Source organism: Xyrauchen texanus, chromosome 1, assembly GCF_025860055.1.
Source record: "Xyrauchen texanus isolate HMW12.3.18 chromosome 1, RBS_HiC_50CHRs, whole genome shotgun sequence".
NCBI classification, from domain to species: domain Eukaryota; kingdom Metazoa; phylum Chordata; class Actinopteri; order Cypriniformes; family Catostomidae; genus Xyrauchen; species Xyrauchen texanus.
In genome coordinates, this window is record NC_068276.1 from 14,742,340 (window position 1) to 14,763,801 (window position 21,462).

The 21,462-nt window shown below is 37.8% G+C and overlaps 1 protein-coding gene across 1 annotated transcript in view; it reads left to right on the forward strand.

Moving 5' to 3' along the window:
• LOC127621529 (metallophosphoesterase MPPED2-like) overlaps nt 1-21,462 on the forward strand; it is an 84,860-nt gene that overhangs the window by 19,539 nt on the left and 43,859 nt on the right. The window contains exons 3-4 of the mRNA XM_052095217.1: nt 8,105-8,286; nt 19,424-19,649. Of these exons, the coding sequence (XP_051951177.1) occupies nt 8,105-8,286; nt 19,424-19,649 (408 nt within the window). The remainder of the gene's footprint in view (nt 1-8,104; nt 8,287-19,423; nt 19,650-21,462) is intronic.

A 21,462-nucleotide genomic window follows, 5' to 3' on the forward strand; every position in this document is an offset into this window, starting at 1 on the left:
CAAAAAGATCCAAACCAATATTTGGTGATAATATAGCTTAACAAGAGATATATTAGCTATTTTTAACTGGCTGGTCATTTTTGACCAGGAACACCAAATTAGGGTAAACATTTCAGCACAACACAAGGGTTAATTTTAGCAAATGAGATGGACACAAAAAATGCTAAAATCAAATTCTTTACACAATTTTTAATGCATTATTGCAATAATATGCATGATCTATTGATAAGGTTTTTGGTATACTGTAGATTTTGGATCTGACACAGCGACAAACTAAGGGGGGGCATATATTAATCTACTGATGAAATCAAAAAGCCCCAAAATCAATCTACCAATATTTCTTTGTATACTGTTGTCTCATTTGTATTAGATTTCATGCCAGCCATATTTTCATGGTAAGACATGGCAGTATCAGACTGACATTAAAGACATAAGATGACGTGCTGTCTTATGTTGTTTTGCGGTCTTTAAACCCATAGATCATAGGTCAGGCTTCAAATTAACAAGTCTATTGACTGGACAATCGTTATGTCATAATAAGTGCTCTGGGGAATGGAGGGTCTGATAATTATTCTTTACTCTGATTGGACAGCAAGTGTCTCTCTAATAGGAAGCACCTTGACCAATGGTTCCTCCCAATCGATTACAAAAAGTGGCTGTAAGAATGGACTAATAGCACTCAGATAACTATGTAGTAACATTCAGACTAACTGGAAGTAGTCTGGTTCAAGAGGTAAAAGCTTAATTCTGAGAAAAGTAGATTTGAAAACCCTTAATTTGCTGTGCTTTTATCTGCAAAAACGTATAGAGAATTAGAAATAACTTGGAAACCTTGAAGAGTTATTATTCTTTTACACGGTGTCCTAACCATTTGCGATGTGACGAGTTTCCTGCGTCAACAATTTTGTCTGTCTACACTTCAAGCAAAAATGCTGCCACACAATCACAACCAATCAGAACCTATTTGATGTTCCAAATGCAGCTGTGAATAAGGATTTTGGACCAATGAGATTTAATACCAACACAATAGAAACCAAGAGACTGACAAAATTGCATTTCTTGTAATACAAAAATCAAAGGAAGTAGGAGAGAACAGTCCACAAAGAGGGCGTTATTGTTCAGCTCTGTGTAACTGTAGTTGGATAAGGAAGCTTTTATAAACTGTTAACCTCAGAAACAATTCAATCATCTGTTCAATTCAGTTCATTTGTTTGTAAAGGTTAAAGCATCAAGTGAAATATGTCAACTAGAATATCTATTAATTCAAATAGAAATGCATTATGGCTGGGGATCTCATCGCTGCTTTTTGCAGATGATGTTGTCTTCATGTCATCATCGGTCCGTGACCTTCAGCTCTCACTGGATCGCTTGGCAGTCGAGTGTGAAGCAGCTGGGATGAGGATTAGCACCTCTAAATCTGAGGCCATGGTTCTCAGCAGGAAACCGATGGAGTGCGTACTCCAGGTAGGGAAGGAGGTATTGCCTCAAGTGAAGGAGTTCAAGTACCTCGGGGTCTTGTTCACAAGTGAGGGGACAATGGAGCGGGAGGTTGGCCGGAGAATCGGGGCAGCGGGGGCGGTATTGCACTCGCTCTATCGCGACTGTTAGTCACGTAAAAGAGAGCTGAGCCGAAGGCAAAGCTCTCGATCTACCGGTCAATTTTTGTTCCTACCCTCACCTATGGTCATGAAGGTTGGGTCATGACCGAAAGAACTAGGTCGCGAGTACAAGCGGCCGAAATGGGCTTCCTCAGAATGGTGGCGGGCTTCTCCCTTAGAGATAGGGTGAGGAGCTCAGTCATCCGTGAGGAGCTCGGAGTAGAGCCGCTGCTCCTTTGCGTCGAAAGGAGTCAGTTGAGGTGGTTTGGGCATCTGGTAAGGATGCCCCCTGGCCGCCTCCCTAGGGAGGTGTTTCAGGCACGTCCAGCTGGGAGGAGGCCTCGGGGAAGACCCAGGATTAGGTGGAGAGATTACATCTCCAAACTGGCCTGGGAACGCCTCGGGGTCCCCCAGTCAGAGCTGGTTAATGTGGCTCGGGATAGGGAAGTTTGGGGCCCCCTGCTGGAGCAGCTGCCCCCGCGACCCGACTTCGGATAATCGGTTGAAGATGGATGGAGAAATGCATTATGGCATATGTACCTAATAAAAGCGCTGCAGGGCATTCAGAGTCTAAACTTGTCTGTTATGAAAGTCTTTTTCTAGGCACGTTGAATTCTATGCATTTTATTACATTTCGACGACCGTTTCTTTTACTGCTCAGCTTTTTGCTAGGTCTGTCTTGCCTTTTCAGCATCATAATGGTAGGGTTGCCCCCTAATAGTCGACCAAACATTACTCGATGAGAAGAGTCTTGGTCGACCCAGTTTTGATTGGTCGGCTGGTCGCAGAAAACAAAAACTCCACAGGAAGTGGCGAAGTCACACAGTCAGTGACGGGCAGACATGGTCGTTTACACGGCTGATGCGTGTGGTAATTAGTTATTTTGGGCAGGAAATCCAAAGTGTGGGATCAAGGATGACCCCAAGAAGGTGACAGGAAAACGTTCGCCTATCATTCATCAACATCAAACATTGTATATCATTTGAAACATGTATGTTAGCCTAACGGTAGCCACTTAGCATGGCCGCTTGCTCTAACATTACATAACCTAGAGAATTTCTCTCTATAAATTAACTTAATGTCATAAGCGTGCAACAACTAGTCTGATAATGGCTTAAACTTACAACTACTAGTCGACTAGGAACATCTTTGGTCGGGGGCAGCCCTACATACTGGTATATTCTCTCTATCCTTTGGTCTAATGAAATTTCACTGGGCAAATAAGCTGCTTGTCTGAATAATCCTTTCTTTTCCCTTCCACCTAATGAATATTTAATGAACTGTGAGCGAATATTTTAAATACTAATCTAGTATTCAAGGAAGAGCCAATATGCTGTAAATCTTAGAAATTAAATAATATTTTTTTCTGGGTACATGCACAACAAAATAATAGAAAGCTATTGTTTTTAACCACATACCGACTGTTAGTGCTGTTAATCGATTTGATTTTTGAATGGTATATTTTTCTATATTCAGTGTTGTATCTTCAAAGGGTCAAAATACTGTGAGCATAAGGTTATTTAAAGTCAACATGAAATGGCATTCATAACCCTCTTCTGCAATTTTATAAGGGGTGTAACGATTCATTCGTTTTCTCGTTTCATTAATTACTATATGCAGTGATCTTGATATATGATTTTTGAATCGAGAATTGGTAGTGTTTGTCAATTATTTGCGATTTGACAAAACAATGTAAAATATTTTAAAATATCTAAATTTTGAATTAGTTACATGTGCGGCTTTGTTCTCTAGTGTGCCTCGGAGCATGTGCTCTCGTAGACACACTGCACTCTTCTGCCACCCATAACTCTCATTGAAACTTTTTTCTGTACAGCTTTTGAGCGCCTCTTGTCTGGGCAATTAACAGCTCGTCCTCTTGTCTCAAATGAAACACAGTCAAAGCAGTGTACAGCTGCCAACTCATTGGCTGCATCTGTATACTTGAAAAAGCTGCCTTCGGAGGCTGTATACGGAGGTAGGATGAAAATAAGATGCTTTTCAAACTGTTCTAGAACCAGTTCTTTAAGAGTTCCATTCATTCATTCGTTTAAGCCATTAACTGATTAGGCAGCAAGTCAGCTGCCTACGTTTTTGGATGCAGCAATTGTGTGGCCACTACTGAAATAAAATCAGGGTTCCCACGCATCCTAGAAAACCTGAAATTTTTCAAAACAGTTTTCCCGTCATAGAAAATAAGAAAAATACCTATATATATCCTGGAAAAAAATATTTGTCCTGGAAAATATTTTAGTAGAATAGAACTGTTTGACTACATGGTACAAAAACATGGTAATGATCAGGCCTCAGAATGTAGCAGAATATAGAGTCAAATACGCAGATTGTTTTGTCTCTCCCGGCGGCTGTTTATTGCTGTTGTGTTAACACCCTGAATTGGTAGCATTGTGATTTATACCACTTAACACTGGCAGCCAAATGTTTTGAAAAATTTAAACATTTTGCTCTGTGTTTCTTTGCCCACTCTAACCTTTTCTTTAAATATTTCTGTTTCAAAAGTGGCTTTTTCTTTGCCATTCTTCCCATAATGTTGAGCGGGTAGAATTCAATGAAGCTGTCAGCTGAGGACATGTGAGGTGTCTATTACTCAAACTAGAGACTCTGATGTACTTATCCTCTTGTTTAGTTGTACATCTGGCCTTCCACATCTCTTTGTGTCTTTGTTAGAGCCAGTTGTCCTTTGTCTTTGAAGACTGTAGTGTACACCTTTGTATGAAATCTTCAGTTTTTTGGCAATTTTAAGCATTGTAAAGCCTTCATTTCTCAAAACAATGATTGATTGATGAGTGTCTAGAGAAAGAGGTTTATTTTTTGCCATTTTTGACCTAATACTGACCTTAATACATGCCAGTTTATTGCATACTTGGCAACTCAGAAACAAACACAAAGACAATGTTAAGCTTAATTTAAAAACCAAATAGCTTTCAACTGTGTTGGATAGTTCCAAATGATCAATTTAGCATGATTGCTCAAGGATAAGGTGTTGGAGTGATATGCTGCTGGAAATGGTGCCTGTCTAGATTTGATCAAAATGACTTTTTTCAAATAGTGATGGTGTTGTTTTTTTTTACATCAGTAATGTCCTGACTATACTTTGTGATCAATTGAATGCCACTTTGGTGAATTAAAGTACCAATTTCCTTCAGAAACGGCCAAATTATTCCAAACTTTTGGCCGCCAGTTTATATCGCGTTACCACATGTAGTATGCAGAAAACACGGATGGAATCATGGAATCCAGTCATAAAAATGACATTCGTTTAAAAATTCAGAATATCATGGAATATGACATATTTGGATGAAATAATGCATGTTTAAATGCACAATTAATCAAATTAAAATTGTGATATGTGCTAGTGTGATAATTAAACAAATAATGTAATAAATGTGTAATCTATATTTGTATTTATATAATATATAAATAAAGAATAAATATAGAATCTACAAGTGGTGCGCGCTTCAAATTGTGTGTGATGCCGGCTGCTTATACACTGAAAACACCTTATCATGATCATCACACGCGCTCTTGTGTGTGAGGTGACAGAGAGCAGAGCACTCTGAAGTGCACAGCACATACAGACTATGTTTTTTTAATTTATTAAATAACAGCTTTACCGGAATTGCTTTTCTCTTTTCCTTGTTTGTTTATGAAGCTTTGAGGAAACTGAATATAGTCATGTTAAATATTACTTTAATGTTGTAATATATAGATTAGTACTGATTCAGGGTTCCCACGGTCATGGGGAACCTGGAAATATCAGACATTTTAAAATTGTGTTTTCCAGGCGTGGAAAAGTCATGCAGATTAATAAAATGTAAGAAAACATATATTTTTTTAATCATGGAATTTGTATCTTGACTGCATGGCTCTAAAATATTTTATCGGCACATTGCACTCTGTTGAATTCCAATAAGCCTGTATGTACATGTATTTAATGTGTTTTATTTTAACCTGCCTTTGGGGCAATCTTAAGTATAATCTTAAGCATATTGGCTTTCTTTTTATTGCCGAAGACACATTATGGGGAGTATTTAAAGAATCCTATAAATGCATTTAAAAAAATTAATTGAGAATCGAATCAAACCGAATCGTTCTGAATTTGCATAAAATCATTTTGAATAGGAAACGAATGAATCATGAATCATATCGCTTTCAATCCAAAGATTCACACTAAATTGTATCCATCTGGAATTGGTTGGACTGTAAAACGTGGTTCACATGACAGATGGTTAGAATGGAGGGGTTGAAAAATTAAGGTTCTTTGTGATGTCAGCCAAAAAATAAAGTAGTTTTATAGACTGAGCAAGTGTACATTTTGTTCAGGGTTTTGTGGTGGCTGACATTTATTGTCGTCCACATGATGACATGTTGGTTAAAGTTGGTTTATTACATAATTGCAATTAATATAATTTAATTGCATTTCATGGTAACATTGAAAATTTGAGAATTTGACATTTGATTTTTTACTAAAAGGTGCTAAGTGAACTCAAACATAAATTATTAAACACTTATTTCTTTAAGTCCAGTAAAAATATTCTGACTGTATCCATGAGTTGACCACTTTAGTGTGTTGAGACTGTGATACTGTATATGCTTGTTTCCTACTCCATAACATATTCCTTTCATCAGTCTCTTAATGATTTGAGTGAAGTACCACAAACTACCACGGTTACTGTAACCACTGTAAAATCACCCTTACATTTTAGTTGGGCTAATGGTGGCACTGCACAGTGTCTCGCCTAATTTGAGATGAATATCATTACATTTGCTTCAAAATTGTCAGTGCTGGAAAACCCCTTTTATGTGAAAGATAAAATAAAAAAAAAACATTCAATTTAGTTTTTTGGAATACTATGCTTTAATGAATCATTCACAATATGACCCTTGTGTAGGACTGTGTATTATGATAGGAAATAGATTTTCATTTCATGTAGACATTAAACTCTTGGTTTGCTCATGAAACATAGATCTGTGACTCCTGGGAGTTATGTTATCAGGTGACAATTAACAATGTGTGTGCGTGCGTTCCTGCGCACGTGTGTGTGTGTTTATGTTGGCCACAGAGTTCAGCACACCGGCCTCCTCCATAACTAGATCTTTCGGGTCTTTTATATCTCCATGGCTGGCCTGACCACCACAGACCACATTCAATCAATAAGTGTGTGTGTTGTGTGTGTGTGGTGCGTGCGTGCGTGTGTGTGTGTGTGTGTGTGTGTGTGTGTGTGTGATATTTGAGTCACATTGTATCTGAAGTGAACCACCTGAACAGAAAATCTTGACACTATAAAAAGGAGAGAGAAAGGAACAGTGTGTCAGAAAATAATATTTATTATTGATCACAATGCAGTAAATAAAAGCAAGTGTTCACACACACAAACACCCATGTGAACAGGCAGATTCACAGTTCAGACACATGCAAGACCCACTGAAAATGGAAAACGGGATTCTTATCTTCATTCTCTCTCTCTCTCCCTTCCCTCCTTCCTATTTGTAATTTTTCTACAAAAATACCTGCCTTTTTGTATTTCGATGTTGTTTAGATTTTTTGTCTGTCTGGCCCTATTGCAATGTCAACAAATTTTATTTTCCTTTCCACCCCATTTTTCATCTTGCTCTTTGCCATCATGTGATTTTTGTATTTTGTATTTTTTAAGTAGATTCCCTTTTATTTAACTGCTTGACGTACTTGTTTTCCATAATGGAGTGTGTGTGTCTGAGTGTCTGAGAGTTTGTGTGTGTGTGTGTGTGTGTGTGTGTGTGTGTGTGTGTGTGTGTGTGTGTGTGTGTGTGTGTGTGTGTGTGTGTGTGTGTGTGTGTGTGTGTGTGTGTGTTCTGTATGGCAGTCCACCTCCCTTCCTAAGGTCCTTTTATATTTTTAGTCAGACGGGAGTTGTAAGTGTTAATTAGAGTGATGAGGGTTTTTTTGTCGACTGACATCCCTTTTAGTAATTATATAATAGCGAGGTTAGGAAGTGAGGCTTATTGCACATTTCTGACTTCAATTACAGCCGAGATCCTTTCTTTTTCCACTTTACTTTTGAATTATAGAGGACCGTTGCTTCCACCCCAAACTATCTTTGGGAAAGTAAATAAAAGGATGTTCAGACAAGAGTAGAGTGATTCTCTTAAAGAAATCAAATGTGAGAATTTGATAGAAATCATAGAAATCAAATGTGAGAATTTCTGAAGGCCTTCTTCCATTTCACGAGCTACTCCAGAAAAATATTCACCACTAGTTTCTGCAGAAACGGTTAGCGCAAACAGGACAAACAAGGTTTTCGTGCAATATATTCTTTTTTGCATTCGTTTTTTGAAAATGTCGAAATGTCAAACAACATTTTAACTCATGTACTGTACAACCAATTTAGCAGTTATTTTTTGCTGATTTTAGAACTTAAACTATGTGAAACTTTGATTTTCTTGCTAATAGAATAATCCCCCTTTCTTTCTCTCCTTCTGTCTGTCTGTCACTCGTTCTCTCTTGCTCTTAGGGTGGACCCCATCTCGTACGACACTCCCAAGCCGGGTGGCCACACACGCTTTGTGTGTGTGTCAGACACACACTCAAGGACAGATGGCATCCAGATGCCTTATGGGGACGTTCTCCTGCACACGGGGGACTTCACCGAGCTGGGCCTGCCCTCCGAGGTCAAGAAGTTTAACGACTGGTTAGGTAAAGAGCTCCGATTAACCACCGTTTAACCCCCGTGCATCACAGATGACCCTCTTCCGCACACACGTGAGCTGGTGCTGACTGGTTTTACTGACTGAAGCTGAGTTTCTCCTTCCAGCATTGCGGTTCACTTAGAGAATAAGTGGTAGCACTTTACAAAAAAGTTTCATTTGTTAACATTAGTTAACAGCATTAGTTAGCATGAACAGTACTCTTACAGCATTTATTTATTCGTCTTGGTTCATGTTCATTTCAAGATCTGCTAATACATTGTTAAATGAAAAGTTGTATTAGATAACATTAGTTATTATAATTATTATTAAGTGTCATAATGTTATTAACTAACATTAACAAACCTTAATAAATGCTGTAAAAATATTTTGTTCATTGTTTGTTCATGACACCTAATGCATTTACTAATGTTAACCAATGGAACCTTACTGTAAAGTGTTAACCGAACAATAAGTATTATAAAACATAGTGTGCAATCATTGGGCTGTGTGCATTATTACTCTTCTGGATATATATAATTTTTTTCATTCAGTGAGGAATGCTGGGAACACATTATACTCTCACCCACTCTCTCACCTTCTGGGTTAAAGCCATTGAGTCGTTTAGTGTTAATGTCTTATGTGCGCTGCGTGCTGGTATTGGGTTTCTTAATTCGATTTTCCTCAGACTTCTGCCCTTTTCTATGGAGTTGGATAAAAATATAGAGAAATGTCTTCCATATATATTCTTTCAATTAGGGGGCCTGTTTATATCAAGGACTTTTGTTATTATTTAAAATCCTTAATTCTTTGATTAAGACTTATTTCTGATTTAAAGGAATTTATACTCACTAAGAATCATTTTATATCTCTAATTAAAAATTCATTCGACAGTAAGGGGTACTTCATTAGCACCTATTTATGTGCGGGTAAATGTAAACATGTTTTTATGCGTAGTAATATTCCTCTAAAGAATGTTCTTAAATATGAACATTTAACATTTATGCATTTGGCAGACGCTTTTATCCAAAGCGACTTACAGTGCACTTATTACAGGGACAATTCCCCCGGAGCAATCCTTGCTCAAGGACACAATGGTGGTGGCCGTGGGGATTGAACCAGTGACCTTCTGATTAACAGTTATGTGCCTTAGCCCACTACACCATCACCACTCCACTGAAATAATTTATTGCAAAATATCTCAATTCTTGAATCCATTCAATAACTTTCTTTATAGGAAAGTGTCAAAATTCTGCTAATTTTTTGCAAGTGCATTACACAAATTGGGACTTTGGGAATTGGTTGTAGGGCTTACAGTGCTAATTTGTCAAGTCCTTTTTATTTGTATACAATGTACTTTTTACAACTCCCATCGTTTCAAAGCAGCTTTACAGAAAATATCCTGGGAATGTCTGTGATGATTTAAAGTCCTCAAAGAACAGTTTCATTAAAAAAATTATACTAATTAAATCGTGCTTTAAAACTTTTAGTTTTTAGGCCGCAGTGAGCAAGACAAAGGGGACTGTGGAAAGGAACCCAAAACTCCATAAGATGCTAGTTAATGGAGAAATCAAACCTTGAGAGAAACCAGGCTCTGTTGGGGGAGCCAGTTCCCCTTAGGCTTTATAGCAAGATTATAATCCCAATATCAAATAGCTTTGTGTAATACAAGTCAATTGAGTAAACTCATTAGATTTTTGGTGGGTAATGGTTAAAATGAAAGGATATTAACTGAAAAGTAAGATTAATGATGGTGTCAACTGCGGAACATAGACTCATCAATTACACAATTAGCAGTTGATAGATAATGCAAAGGCAGATGTCCATTTTAAAAGTGTCTTGTTATTTCATAACCAGAGTTGACTGAACTTGAATGAGAGTTTCTAACAGGATTTTGTATCTCTAAGTACAAAATCAAAGTTTCTTCTACAATTGTTTTTGTTTTATTACCCATCTCTCTTGCATTCTTAAAGGTGCTTTTAATAATTTGGGGCTAATTTAAAACATTTTACAAATTAACTAATGAATTGTGTTTTTGTGAAGAGTGATCTGAATGTGTTTTTATTATTCATGGTGCGGGTCACCCCTTCAATGTGTTTCGCCATGTTGAAATGTAATGGTCCACTGTGTTTCACTAAATGTCAAAGTAGAAAATCCTCGCACTCATTGGCTGTCGCCTATGTAGATATGCGTGTCTATGCTTAGCGCGGTGTTGTTTGGTGACGCGAAGAGCGAAAAGGACACAATGTAGCATATTTGTTATCGTGCTTTAGTAACCGGAAAGCAACATGTAATTTTATTTTCTTTATTATCACAGCTGTATTAAGGGGGCCCATCTACCTCCACCTCTATCAAATGGCATATGTCTTCGTTCGTTTAGTAGCTTGGCACAGCGATTGAAGAGCCATGACACTGGTTTGCTGGGTTTATTTCATGCTAAGCAGTTCTCAAATAACAATAGTCTTTAGAAATAACGTGAAACGTAGACAGTCTCAAAAGATTATTGATATGAGGGACAATAATAATCTGTTCTTAACTGTAGAAGTCTGTTCACTTGCTAAATGCCCCTTAAAATTCAGATTGGTTGATTCTGCTGCATTCAAATGTTTTTGTATAATGCTAAACTGCTTATTTAACCACACTGTAAGTGTTTCAAGCCTCTCGTAGCACTCCGTGGTCTTTTTCTTCTCACATTGTAATTCTAATTTAGTATTTCACAACTGTTTAAAGGGATATTTCAAAGATAGATTTTTAGAAGAATATCTTACATCTGTTGGTCCTCACAATGCAAGTGAATGGTGGCCAGAACACAAAATGTCCAAAAAGGACATAAAGGCAACATTGAAGTAATCCATACAACTACATTGGTTTAATCCATGTCTTCTGAAGAAATATGGAAGGTGTGGGTAAGAAACAGATCAAAATGTATGTCTTTTTTTTACTATAAATCTCCAACTTTGGCCAGCCGTGCCCAGTAGGTGGCTGAATGTGAAAGTGAAAGTCAATTCAACACCAGAATGTTGAAGTGAAAGTGTATATTTATGCATTGAATGGGGCTACAGAGCTGAGATCTTCTTCTAAAATCTTCATTTGTGTTCAGCAGATGAAAGAAAGACATGAGATGGGGTGAGTAAATGATGAGAGAAAACGTCATTTTTGGGGGAACTATCCCTTTAAGTAGCGGTTGAATAATTACTTGCATATTTCTCGTCTTATTCTTGAGACACATTCAACATGCCCTCTAATACCTTTGTCTCTTTAGTGTGGACATCTGAATGAATTTATTCACCGAATCTTGTGTCTTTCAACACAGGCAAAACCTTGCCTTTAAACACATTGTTTTGTGTATGAAGCACAGAATCTAACCTCGATTAGTTAAAGGGAGCGCTTCTATTCCTCTGCCAGTGTACATTATCCTTGTTCAGATCTTTATCATCCTCTTCCATTTCAATCCTTTGCTTCTGCATTTCCCAGTTTCACTTTCAGTCACATTTGCTTCCATTTTGATGTCCTGTCTGTAGGGTTTGAGAGGTCTATCAGAAAGATAGAGTGACTAGTCTGTCTTTGCGGCTGACTTTCATAACTGTTAATTTATCCATTTAGAGGCCCCTGATGTGTGACGTGCTCTCATTAGTGTAGCTGTAGGCCTAGTACACTTCACACACACACACACACACACACACACACAGTCTAGGTTCTGCTGCATTACTCTTTTTGTATGGAATTGTGCATGGAGTTTGTCATTTATAAAGTACCTTTTGGGCTTTGGTAATGCATTGAATATTTAGACTATTCTTAAACTATTCTTAAGGTGTTTAAAATACCAAGAATCAGGGCTGTACAATTAATCGAAATAAAATCGAAACCGCGATATGACCTTGTGTGATTATTAAATTGCAAAGGGCTGTGATTTAATTAATTAAATAAATAGTCTGCTCCTTTCAAATATATTTGCGCTGCTCTTTCCAGTCTATATTAATTTAGAGCAGTTACAGTGTTACTGTTTTCAGAGCGGTTCTGTGCTCCACAACTCCCTCTCATGCTTAGAGTAACAGAAGTGCTCCGAGTTCGGTTCCGTTTACTTACGTGCGCTAAACGCTTTATTTACACTAAACTGGCGCGTACTGCGTGAAGCGTTTTTATTATTATCTGCGGAAGCAGCATCTCAGTCTCCGCAAGGCACAGGTATCATAATAATAACGCAGAATACAAGATGGGGTATAATTCAAACATCTTTATTAAATGATTGCTGAGCAAACAGCATTAACAGTAACACCTGTAGAGTCCAGAAACATGTCATTTGTTTACCTCTCACGAGAGAGCATGTCGCCCTTATTACACTCCCCGCGGAAACAAGTGAAAGCGGAACTAATATTACCAACATCCAACAAAATGAAAAGGAAGAAACATGCATATAATAAATCTATATCAAATATTTTGTTACTATAATGTAATGTATTGCTAATTTAAATATAATAAAATAATGAATAAAAATAATGTAATTAAATGGTGACAAACTAATCAAAATTTTCACTTTAAATTTAATCACACCAATGGGTTACCAGTTCAACTTCAGTTTGACATTAATTAAGCCTCCTTCTTTAGGACTATCTTATATACAGTAAAGAATAATTTGTATAAGCCAACTAGTTTTTAAGGCCTAGAATACAGATTATATTTTGTGTTTATTGCATTATTCAATCAACCAACATTATTTTGACAGCAAAAACTAGGCAACAATTATGGTTTTACCAACAGGGAAATTGAGTTAACATTGACATTGAGCAGAAACCTTATATATAACCAGTTTTGACAGAGCTGCTGATAAAAAGTTAAATGATCAGCGTTGATGAGCATTGATGAGATGAAAACTGGAGATCGTATCGGATGTTAAAATCCTGATTGGCGCATCCCTAATATTCAACTTGACTGTGTTTCAAAAACTAATGATTATGATTAGTGGGCTGAGACCCTATTGCAAAATGGACAAAAACATGGTAGATGGTAACATTTGAATATGAAGAAGACTTTGTTTCACAGTTATATTTATTTATATTTATTATTATATATATTTATTTGTTTGTGGTTGAACTGAAAAAGGTCTCAGTTTGGTTCTTTTTAAGAGGGCTCAAGTGTGAAAAGCCCAGTAGCCTTTTTGCAGTTGAACATGTGGAAAACATTACCATCGTAATCGCAATATTTTTCAAAATAATCGCAATATGACTTTTTGTCCAAATCGTGCAGCCCTACCAAGAATTTGACTTTCTCTATGGTTTCATTTTTTGAGCATTATAAAGTTAAGTGTATTATTCTATTTTATATTTAGCTTCACCGTTAGCTACTGTTATATCATTTTTGGTTTACTGAAAAAAAAATAAGGAAGGGAAGTCTTAAAGTGCTGAAAATAGAATACAGCACTTTATCAGCCTTTACAAAAACAAGAATGCAACTCTCACTCACTTCTACAGTATACACACAATTAATCCATTCCACTGGATGTATGTAATTTTGTGTATCTAGTTCAAAAAAAGCATCTTAAATCTTTTTTTATTCTTTGCTTTATAGAGGTGTAGATCAAATGTTATTAAATTAGGTTGCCAAATCTGACATCCAGAGCTCCCAGACTAGGGCCAGGGGGTCCTGTGCTGAGGTTCTGGGATGTTGGAACCTGATGCGTCCACAAAGAGATCACATTGACCTGTGGAAGTACTCAAATCACTGACCTTCATACCAATGAGTGCAGCGTATTGTGTTTTGTGCCATTTATTTGGCTTCTCATTTAGAGAATTAGAGACGCTACTGAGGCCTGTGAGTGTATGGCGTCGGACACGAGTAATATGATGATGTTTTAATTAGCTAGTCAGCGTCATCTACCACCCTGACAAAAAATGCATGTCGATAATTTATGTACTAACCTAGTTAAACCATCCTCTTAAAATCATGAAGATAAACCAAACATACACTATTTGTATAAAATTTTATTAACCAAACCATTGCAGTGGATGGTTTAGCGAGGTCCTCAGATTGCCCCCGCTGGGGCTCCTCTTGGGTCTTGGCGGAGCACTGAGAAGATGATAAAACTTGACTGTCTAGAGGAAGTAAATGTCGTAACAAGGTTTCCGTAGGTGAACCTGCAGAAGAATCATTAACAAAGGCTCTGGTGGCTAGAGACCCAGAAGAGCTGAAAAAGGCTGAGGTGGGGGTGGTGGCGTCCCCCTGCACGAGGCAAACCATGGTTCATCCTCTGTTAAACGAAGTCACCCGTACCCGGGGAGTTTAGCCGGCAAGACTATGGCCGCGCCATAACTCCTGCATGTTGCTGAGAAATGCCGAACGGTGGTGAACCGTGCTCAAGTGGAAATGCTACTGGAACTGTTTCTTACCGTGATCAGGACGGTCTGGCCCAATGTTGTCTAAGGTCTTTTTCCGGAAGAAAATGACTATTCAGTTAAATATGGAAGTCAATGGCAATATTTCCAGTTTTATTCAAAATTCAGGTTTATTTAGCCTAATTTTGCCAGTCATATCAATGTTAAAAAGTGGCCCAATATATTTTAATTCACCCTATTCTTTAGTTTTTATAATTGCATAATCAGATTATTATCAAAATGATATTGTCCCCTTAAATACAGTAGCTTCAGTATAGTTAGCTACTAAGTGTTACTAACTTGGCTAAAGAATCTAATTAGATTTCTCTGCACTGCTTGTATTTTTGCGAGTATGTGCTGCATAGGAGCTCGATTTTAATGCCACATTCTTAGCTTGTCCATCTCCCAGCCATTCCATCCCCTGCACACTCCCACGTCACACCGTTTCAAATAGCGTGTCAGTCGGGATGAAGCGGAGAGGGCTGTCAGCAGTCTTTCCATCCCTCCATCTATCAAATTACTCGACACTGCTGCATTTGTTTTTTATATCCGGCATATAGCTCCATCAGTTTTTTATGTCTCTGTGGCAGGTGAATTCTCAGATCCTTGTTCGACACTCGTAGTATTTACATCTGATGATGACATTTTTTACACATCATAATTTTTTGTTGTAAACAACACATGGACGCATGGATTGATCTCATGCCAATTGAAAGCTGTCTTCTGCCCCAAAAAATATGTTTGTAATGGAGGAATTTAGTCACCATGAAACAAAGCACTCCATCAAAGATGACATGATGATAGAGTGGTTTATATAAGCCTGTTGATGACTCAAAGGATGTGGTTCTCAAATCAAGTCAATCCACGTTATTGTCACTCCACCATATACACTAGTGTGTGGTCCACATACTGCAGTCATTCAATATACAAATACCATGCATTATGTATAGACAATATACAACATTCAAAACGTGCAGAGTACTTCATACAGTTATGATGTAGCACAGAATGTGCAACATATTGGAAAAACATCTAGTAATTTGCCCATTTTGTATTATATCTCAACTGTCTCAATTGCTTTGCACATGTCTAATCTGTGTAATATGTGTTTTATGCATATTGTGTATTATGTGTATGGGTGAACTACAAATAAATACTTTTGGAAAGTTGACCTGCCCTGCTGTGCAACATGCCATGGTCCATTTACATGCTATGTCTCAGCTGCTCATAAGCCTTTTGACGTTGTCCTTTAGTGGCTTTCTATACAGCGAGCAGGAAAAAGGGATCTTCATGTTTTCATTGTCCGACTCAAATCATTCCGTTTGTATTTTCCGGATAGTTCCGCAACATAAAGAAAACTTGCATTTATTTCCAAGGTCACTCCTTTGTTCTTTAGCTGTGGGGGCTTAATGATACTTGGAAAACAATGGCCATAATGGCCTTTTCTAAATTAAACGAAATGAGAATAAATTTGTTTTGTTTGTTTCTAGACCGTCTGAATTCTGCAAATGTTGTCGCCCCTCTCTTTTTTCTTGTTTTCCTACCACATTGTCTCTCTTTTACATTCACCTCATTCCCTAGACAGTATGTTTTCCTTGATTGGTCAAAGCATAGCTGACTTTTGTTTGTTTTTCCGCCACAGAAGTCCAGCCGCGCTAATCGTTGTCATTGATCAGGGTTTTGTTTTGTGCAAATTGATTCTTCTGAAGGAACGAGGTTCTTTGGCTGAAATTCAGTTCTGCTCAATATATTGCCTGGGAGTCCTGACCTGTTCTTGGCCACACAGGATTCTGGGATGCAAACATGGATCTGTGTACTGTAAATAAGGAGCTTTTCTAGGTTCTGACTTCGTTTGTCTTAGTTCACCGCTAGTGCATTTAGTCAATACAGGGCAGCCAGTATTATTGATGTCCAATAGATCAGCTTTTTGCCTTTGTTCTACAGAGAAAGAAAGCGTTCGCAAGTTTTTTAATGATTAACACTCAGCATGTGTTTCACCCCTGCAATTAACTTACAGTAAGTAAAAAAAAAAAATTTGTGATTGCGCTGTTGGGCGTTGTGAAGCCATGTTGCTCTTTGTTTTTAATTCTATTCATCAAATCACACATGTTGTGTTTTTTTCCCCAGCAGTGGTCAACAACTTGATGAATGTGATTGCACTGTTCTGTTTTCAACAAAATACATATGTTCCTACTAGGCTACTAGGCATCCTTCAGTTTCAGACGAATGTTTATGGTGAATAGTTTATTTTCACTAATTTGATTTACATTCATAACACACAGCGATTGCCAAACCGTGCCCCACGCTGGTCCTCTGATGTAAATCAAATTTAAACATTGAGGCTAAATTAAGTTCTTTCGACGTTCAAACTTTTAGCTGTTTCACGCATGGCACATAACTTTCCATATGTTCCTTCCCTAGCTGCTTCTCTTCAAAGTAATAAACAGAGTTTATATCTGCAGTGCTCTTTGAAAAATACATTTTGATTGCAATAAAATGTTGTAAAAATTCCTGTGGGGCACTGAAGATGCAGTCAGTGGGGCAGTAATTGGATTCCGGGCCTTTTGCTACAGTGGAGAGGCTGGCACAGAGCTTGTCCGCCGGGGCTTCGTGATTCGGTTTTGTGCGACAGGAAAGCTCCATGTAAATGGATCCGTGATGCATTTGGCTGACTGCAGACCGCAGAACTGAGAAATGGGCTCTCGTTATTAAGTTAGACTGGGATTTATGATATTGCTCCAGTACCGAGCGCTAACTCAGAAGAAAGAGGAAAAAATTGAGACTGCTGCTTTGACCATGGAGTAAATTAAACTGCTTTTAAATCAGTTTATCTTTTTATTTCCTTTATACTTTGGTCAAGTGTTTTGCTCCTTTCTAATACCTTTACGGTTCAGGATTTCATTGAGTTTTATTGTTGTTTTCTTGCTGCATTTTCAATCCAAGCTCTTGCTTTGTGTTAAAATTGTAATAGGCATCTCTTGATCTTTCATGAGATGAAATATTGTGATTTGTTTTGGTTTGAAAATCACTCTGCCTTTTGAAGTTCCATATGCATTATGCAATCCAGTGTAAAGCCAGCTCTAGTGAGAGTGTGTGTGACTGTGTTTTCATGTCTAAAGATTGGAATACAGAGACATTATTTGAGTTGTATAAGGAACAACTTCCTCTGCTTCGCTCTTAAGGCCCCTGCACACTTCCTATTGAATCAAAAAACAAATGGGTGTGATGTCATTTAGATCAACATCTGGCCAAAAAGGTGGTGTTTTTTTATTTTTAATCCGTTTCAGTGGTTCGTAACAGCTCGCCTGGGCGAATTTTCAGGAAAATTTGTACCGGCTGCTAAACCTCTTCTTACTGCCATTGGTCCACGTCATTGGTAGGCGTGACCTGGAGCTCCACCTACTTTTCCCATTCAGACTGTTAAGATTAGGCAACATGAACACACGGCATGCAGAGTTATTAGCACACTGGTGCAAATTTATCTACATCTGTACGGGAATCAAATCTACTCAAAAACTCTTAAGTGTCAATCCATTCGTGTGCCTTTTTTTTTTTTCAGAAAGCCATTCACACATCTGCCCAAAGTGATATATCTTAGCATAATTCTATTGTCTGTATTCTGCCCATTAACACTCATACACCCATCTTTGCAGTAGTATCAGTGACATCATAAATTACAATAACAGAATGTAATTGGCACATATTATGGCCGTGTATAGTGCGTTAGCTCATTTGCACCATGAACGCAAAAGGTAAACATTACAAATTACACATTATCTACTGCAGATGTATTACTTGATATAATCATTGAGAACTTAAACAGCTTCTTTTACTGATCTTGCGTGATTTCTACTCATGGAATGAGGCATGCAGTCATTGATAACACATTTTAATGTCACATTAGATGTATTACATGTAGTCTTGTGCATCCTCATATTTAAATTGAAAAATCTAAACGCCTCTCCCAGCAAAGTGGCGGGTGTCTGAATGTTCGCAAACAGTATGTTGTTGTTTAAATGTTTCTGAGCAAAGAGTGAAAAAGCACTTTGCCAGGGCCTTGAGAATGGAGGGTAAAGTGAAGAAAGGCAAAAGGAGAAATGAAGCAGCCGTGACTTTAATAGATGTTCGGTGCTATTCAGGTTGGCCACTGTGCTTTAGCACAGTTTTTGTAGAAGGGAAAAGAACGATAGTAGTAACCTGTGAGACATAGGCAGTAACGTCATCTGTGATTTAAACCCCTTATGAAATATATATTTTTTTCCTCTCAATGATTTGTCTTGCCAAAGCTTTCCAGAAGAATTTGTATTTTTTTTAAATCAGTTATTTGAGAATTGACAGTAACTTGAAAACAGAGGTAATGATATAAACTGTGTTTTTTTATTTTTGTTGTAATGATCTGTTTCTACTTGCAGGGAACAGAACCCTGTTTTTCATTAACTGACTTTTCCTCAGGATCACAGTAATCGACATGAATGTCAACAAAGCTTTTTTCCACATTTGAGAGTAACAGTAAAGAAAAAATAAAACGATAAAGTAAAACAAATGGAAGAATGGGAATTATGTAAAAACGAACTTATATTTTATCTTCAGTTGCCATCTTAATGCTTTTTCTGTAAATAAATCCATATATAGGCACAAATTATATTTGTCTAAAAAATTACATTTCCAAACAGTATATTAAATGAATTGTTTTGTGTAAAATGTGAAAATTGCTTCTGATAAAGAATAAATATTCTATACAGATGTAACTAACATGTGTACATTTGTGTGGTGTTGCAGGCAGCCTGCCGTACGAGTTTAAAGTGGTGATCGCGGGGAACCACGAGTTGACCTTCGATAAGGATTTCATGGCGGAGCTGGTCAAGCAGGATTACTATCGCTTTCCCTCCGTGTCCAAGTTGAAACCAGAGGACTTTGACAATGTTCCGTCTCTCCTCACAAACTGTGTTTACCTGCAGGACTCTGACGTCACCATCAAGGGCTTTCGAATTTATGGGACACCATGGTAAGTTCCTCATGCTCTTTCTTACAATTTCTTATAATTAGAATTTAGAGTTGGAACTATAGTTTTATATATATATATATATATATATATATATATATATATATATATATATATCGTGTCCGCTCAGCATTGGTTACATTAGCAGAAAAGAATAGAATAGAATAGCTACATTTTGATGAAAGATTATTCAAACCATCAGAATAAATTGCACTGATAAATCATGCACAGTGAGATCAGGAACATGTGTTAAGAATGAAAACAGGGTCCGTTTTGAAGATCTTTAATCATTTCTGATGTTATTTCTTTGATGGTACTGCACACAAGTAAACAAGACATCCTGAGAACGCACATCTACATCATTCCCATACTCCAGCTCTCTGTGTTTGAATTTCCTCAGGCACTCTGATCCTCTTGAAACCCGTGTTTTTGTAGAGCTACTGTGGGAATAGCTCTCCCTTCGTTCTCAGTTGGGCCGCCCATATAGCTGCACCTCTACCCTACTTCCTCTTCATTTTTAGCATCCAGCTAAAAAGATAAAACAACCCTGAACTATAATTATACCCCTCACAACATCTTTATGCTTCCTGACTTTTTCTATTTTTACCTCTCACCCCTTAGACTTTGCTTACCTCAGTTTCTTTCCTCTTAACACCCATTGTAAGATTCCCCCATTGTAGGTCACCATGCTCTCTTTTTAATGTCTATAATTAGCTGTGAAACTAAGTAAAAGAGGGCGTTGTTAAGGGCATACCTCAAATATAGTGAAACAGACAGTGGGGAAGAGGAAAACAGGGAGGAAGTGCAGAAGGAAGGAAGTCCCCTGTGGGCCTTTAGCGTGAAAGCTGCTAAATGTCTGTTGTGACAGCGTGGGGCCTTGTGGGAAACGGGAGGAGGGGGGACAGCGGGCGAGTTGATACTGTGATAACTCAGCACACACTCACAAACACAGATGGCCCGTGTGTTGGTCAGGCTGACCAGAAGTGTGAGGTCTCGCTATGAAATTTCTGGGTGGCCTGTTGCGGCGTGTGCCTCATCTGGCCTAGAAATTTGAGAAGCCTGCTAATTTGTTTTACCATATTGTCACAGTGATGATTCTGTAACATAAGTCATATACTCAGTGAATGTCATGATGGCAGACCAGCCGTTACGACACTAGCACTGCTTGTTCATTCTCCACTGAGAAATGTAGAGAAAGCGGTAAGAACAGAAAGATATTGGAATATGTGAGCAGTGTTGGAGTGAAAGTGGAACAAGGAGTGGAGATGCATGATTTTGCCTGGAGTGAGGAGTCAGAGCATCTTGCTCCAAGATCCAAGATCACTCCATCATGTGCATGACACATGTTAATGGCCCATAATGCAATTGCACCACACCACATGTTAAGCATAGCATGACCAAGCAGTCAGAATAAAAGAAAGATGGAATTTGTGAAAAAGTTCAAAAGTAGATTCATATGCAGAGACAAGTATTAAGAAGCCATTTGTAAGTTGATTCCCTAGAAAAGTGTGAACATTATGTCTCTGTGGCGCTTTAAAAAATATTTCTATGTTTGTAATAAGCCCGATGGTTCAATTAATGGGGCGTTAGTTTGGGGCGGGGGTTATCTTTTTTTGTCTGCTCAATAGAATACGGTTCGAGAAACCTGTTTGAAAAGTGCAATTTTTTTGCAATTTCATTTAGTGATGCTTGTGGCGTAAAAAATGTGACTTCAGCAGGACTGAGGTTGAGGGTGAATAAGAGTGTGACGACGGCGCATTGTGGAATTTACAAAGGCATTTGTCAAGAAAACATGATGATCTCTCTACTTTCACAT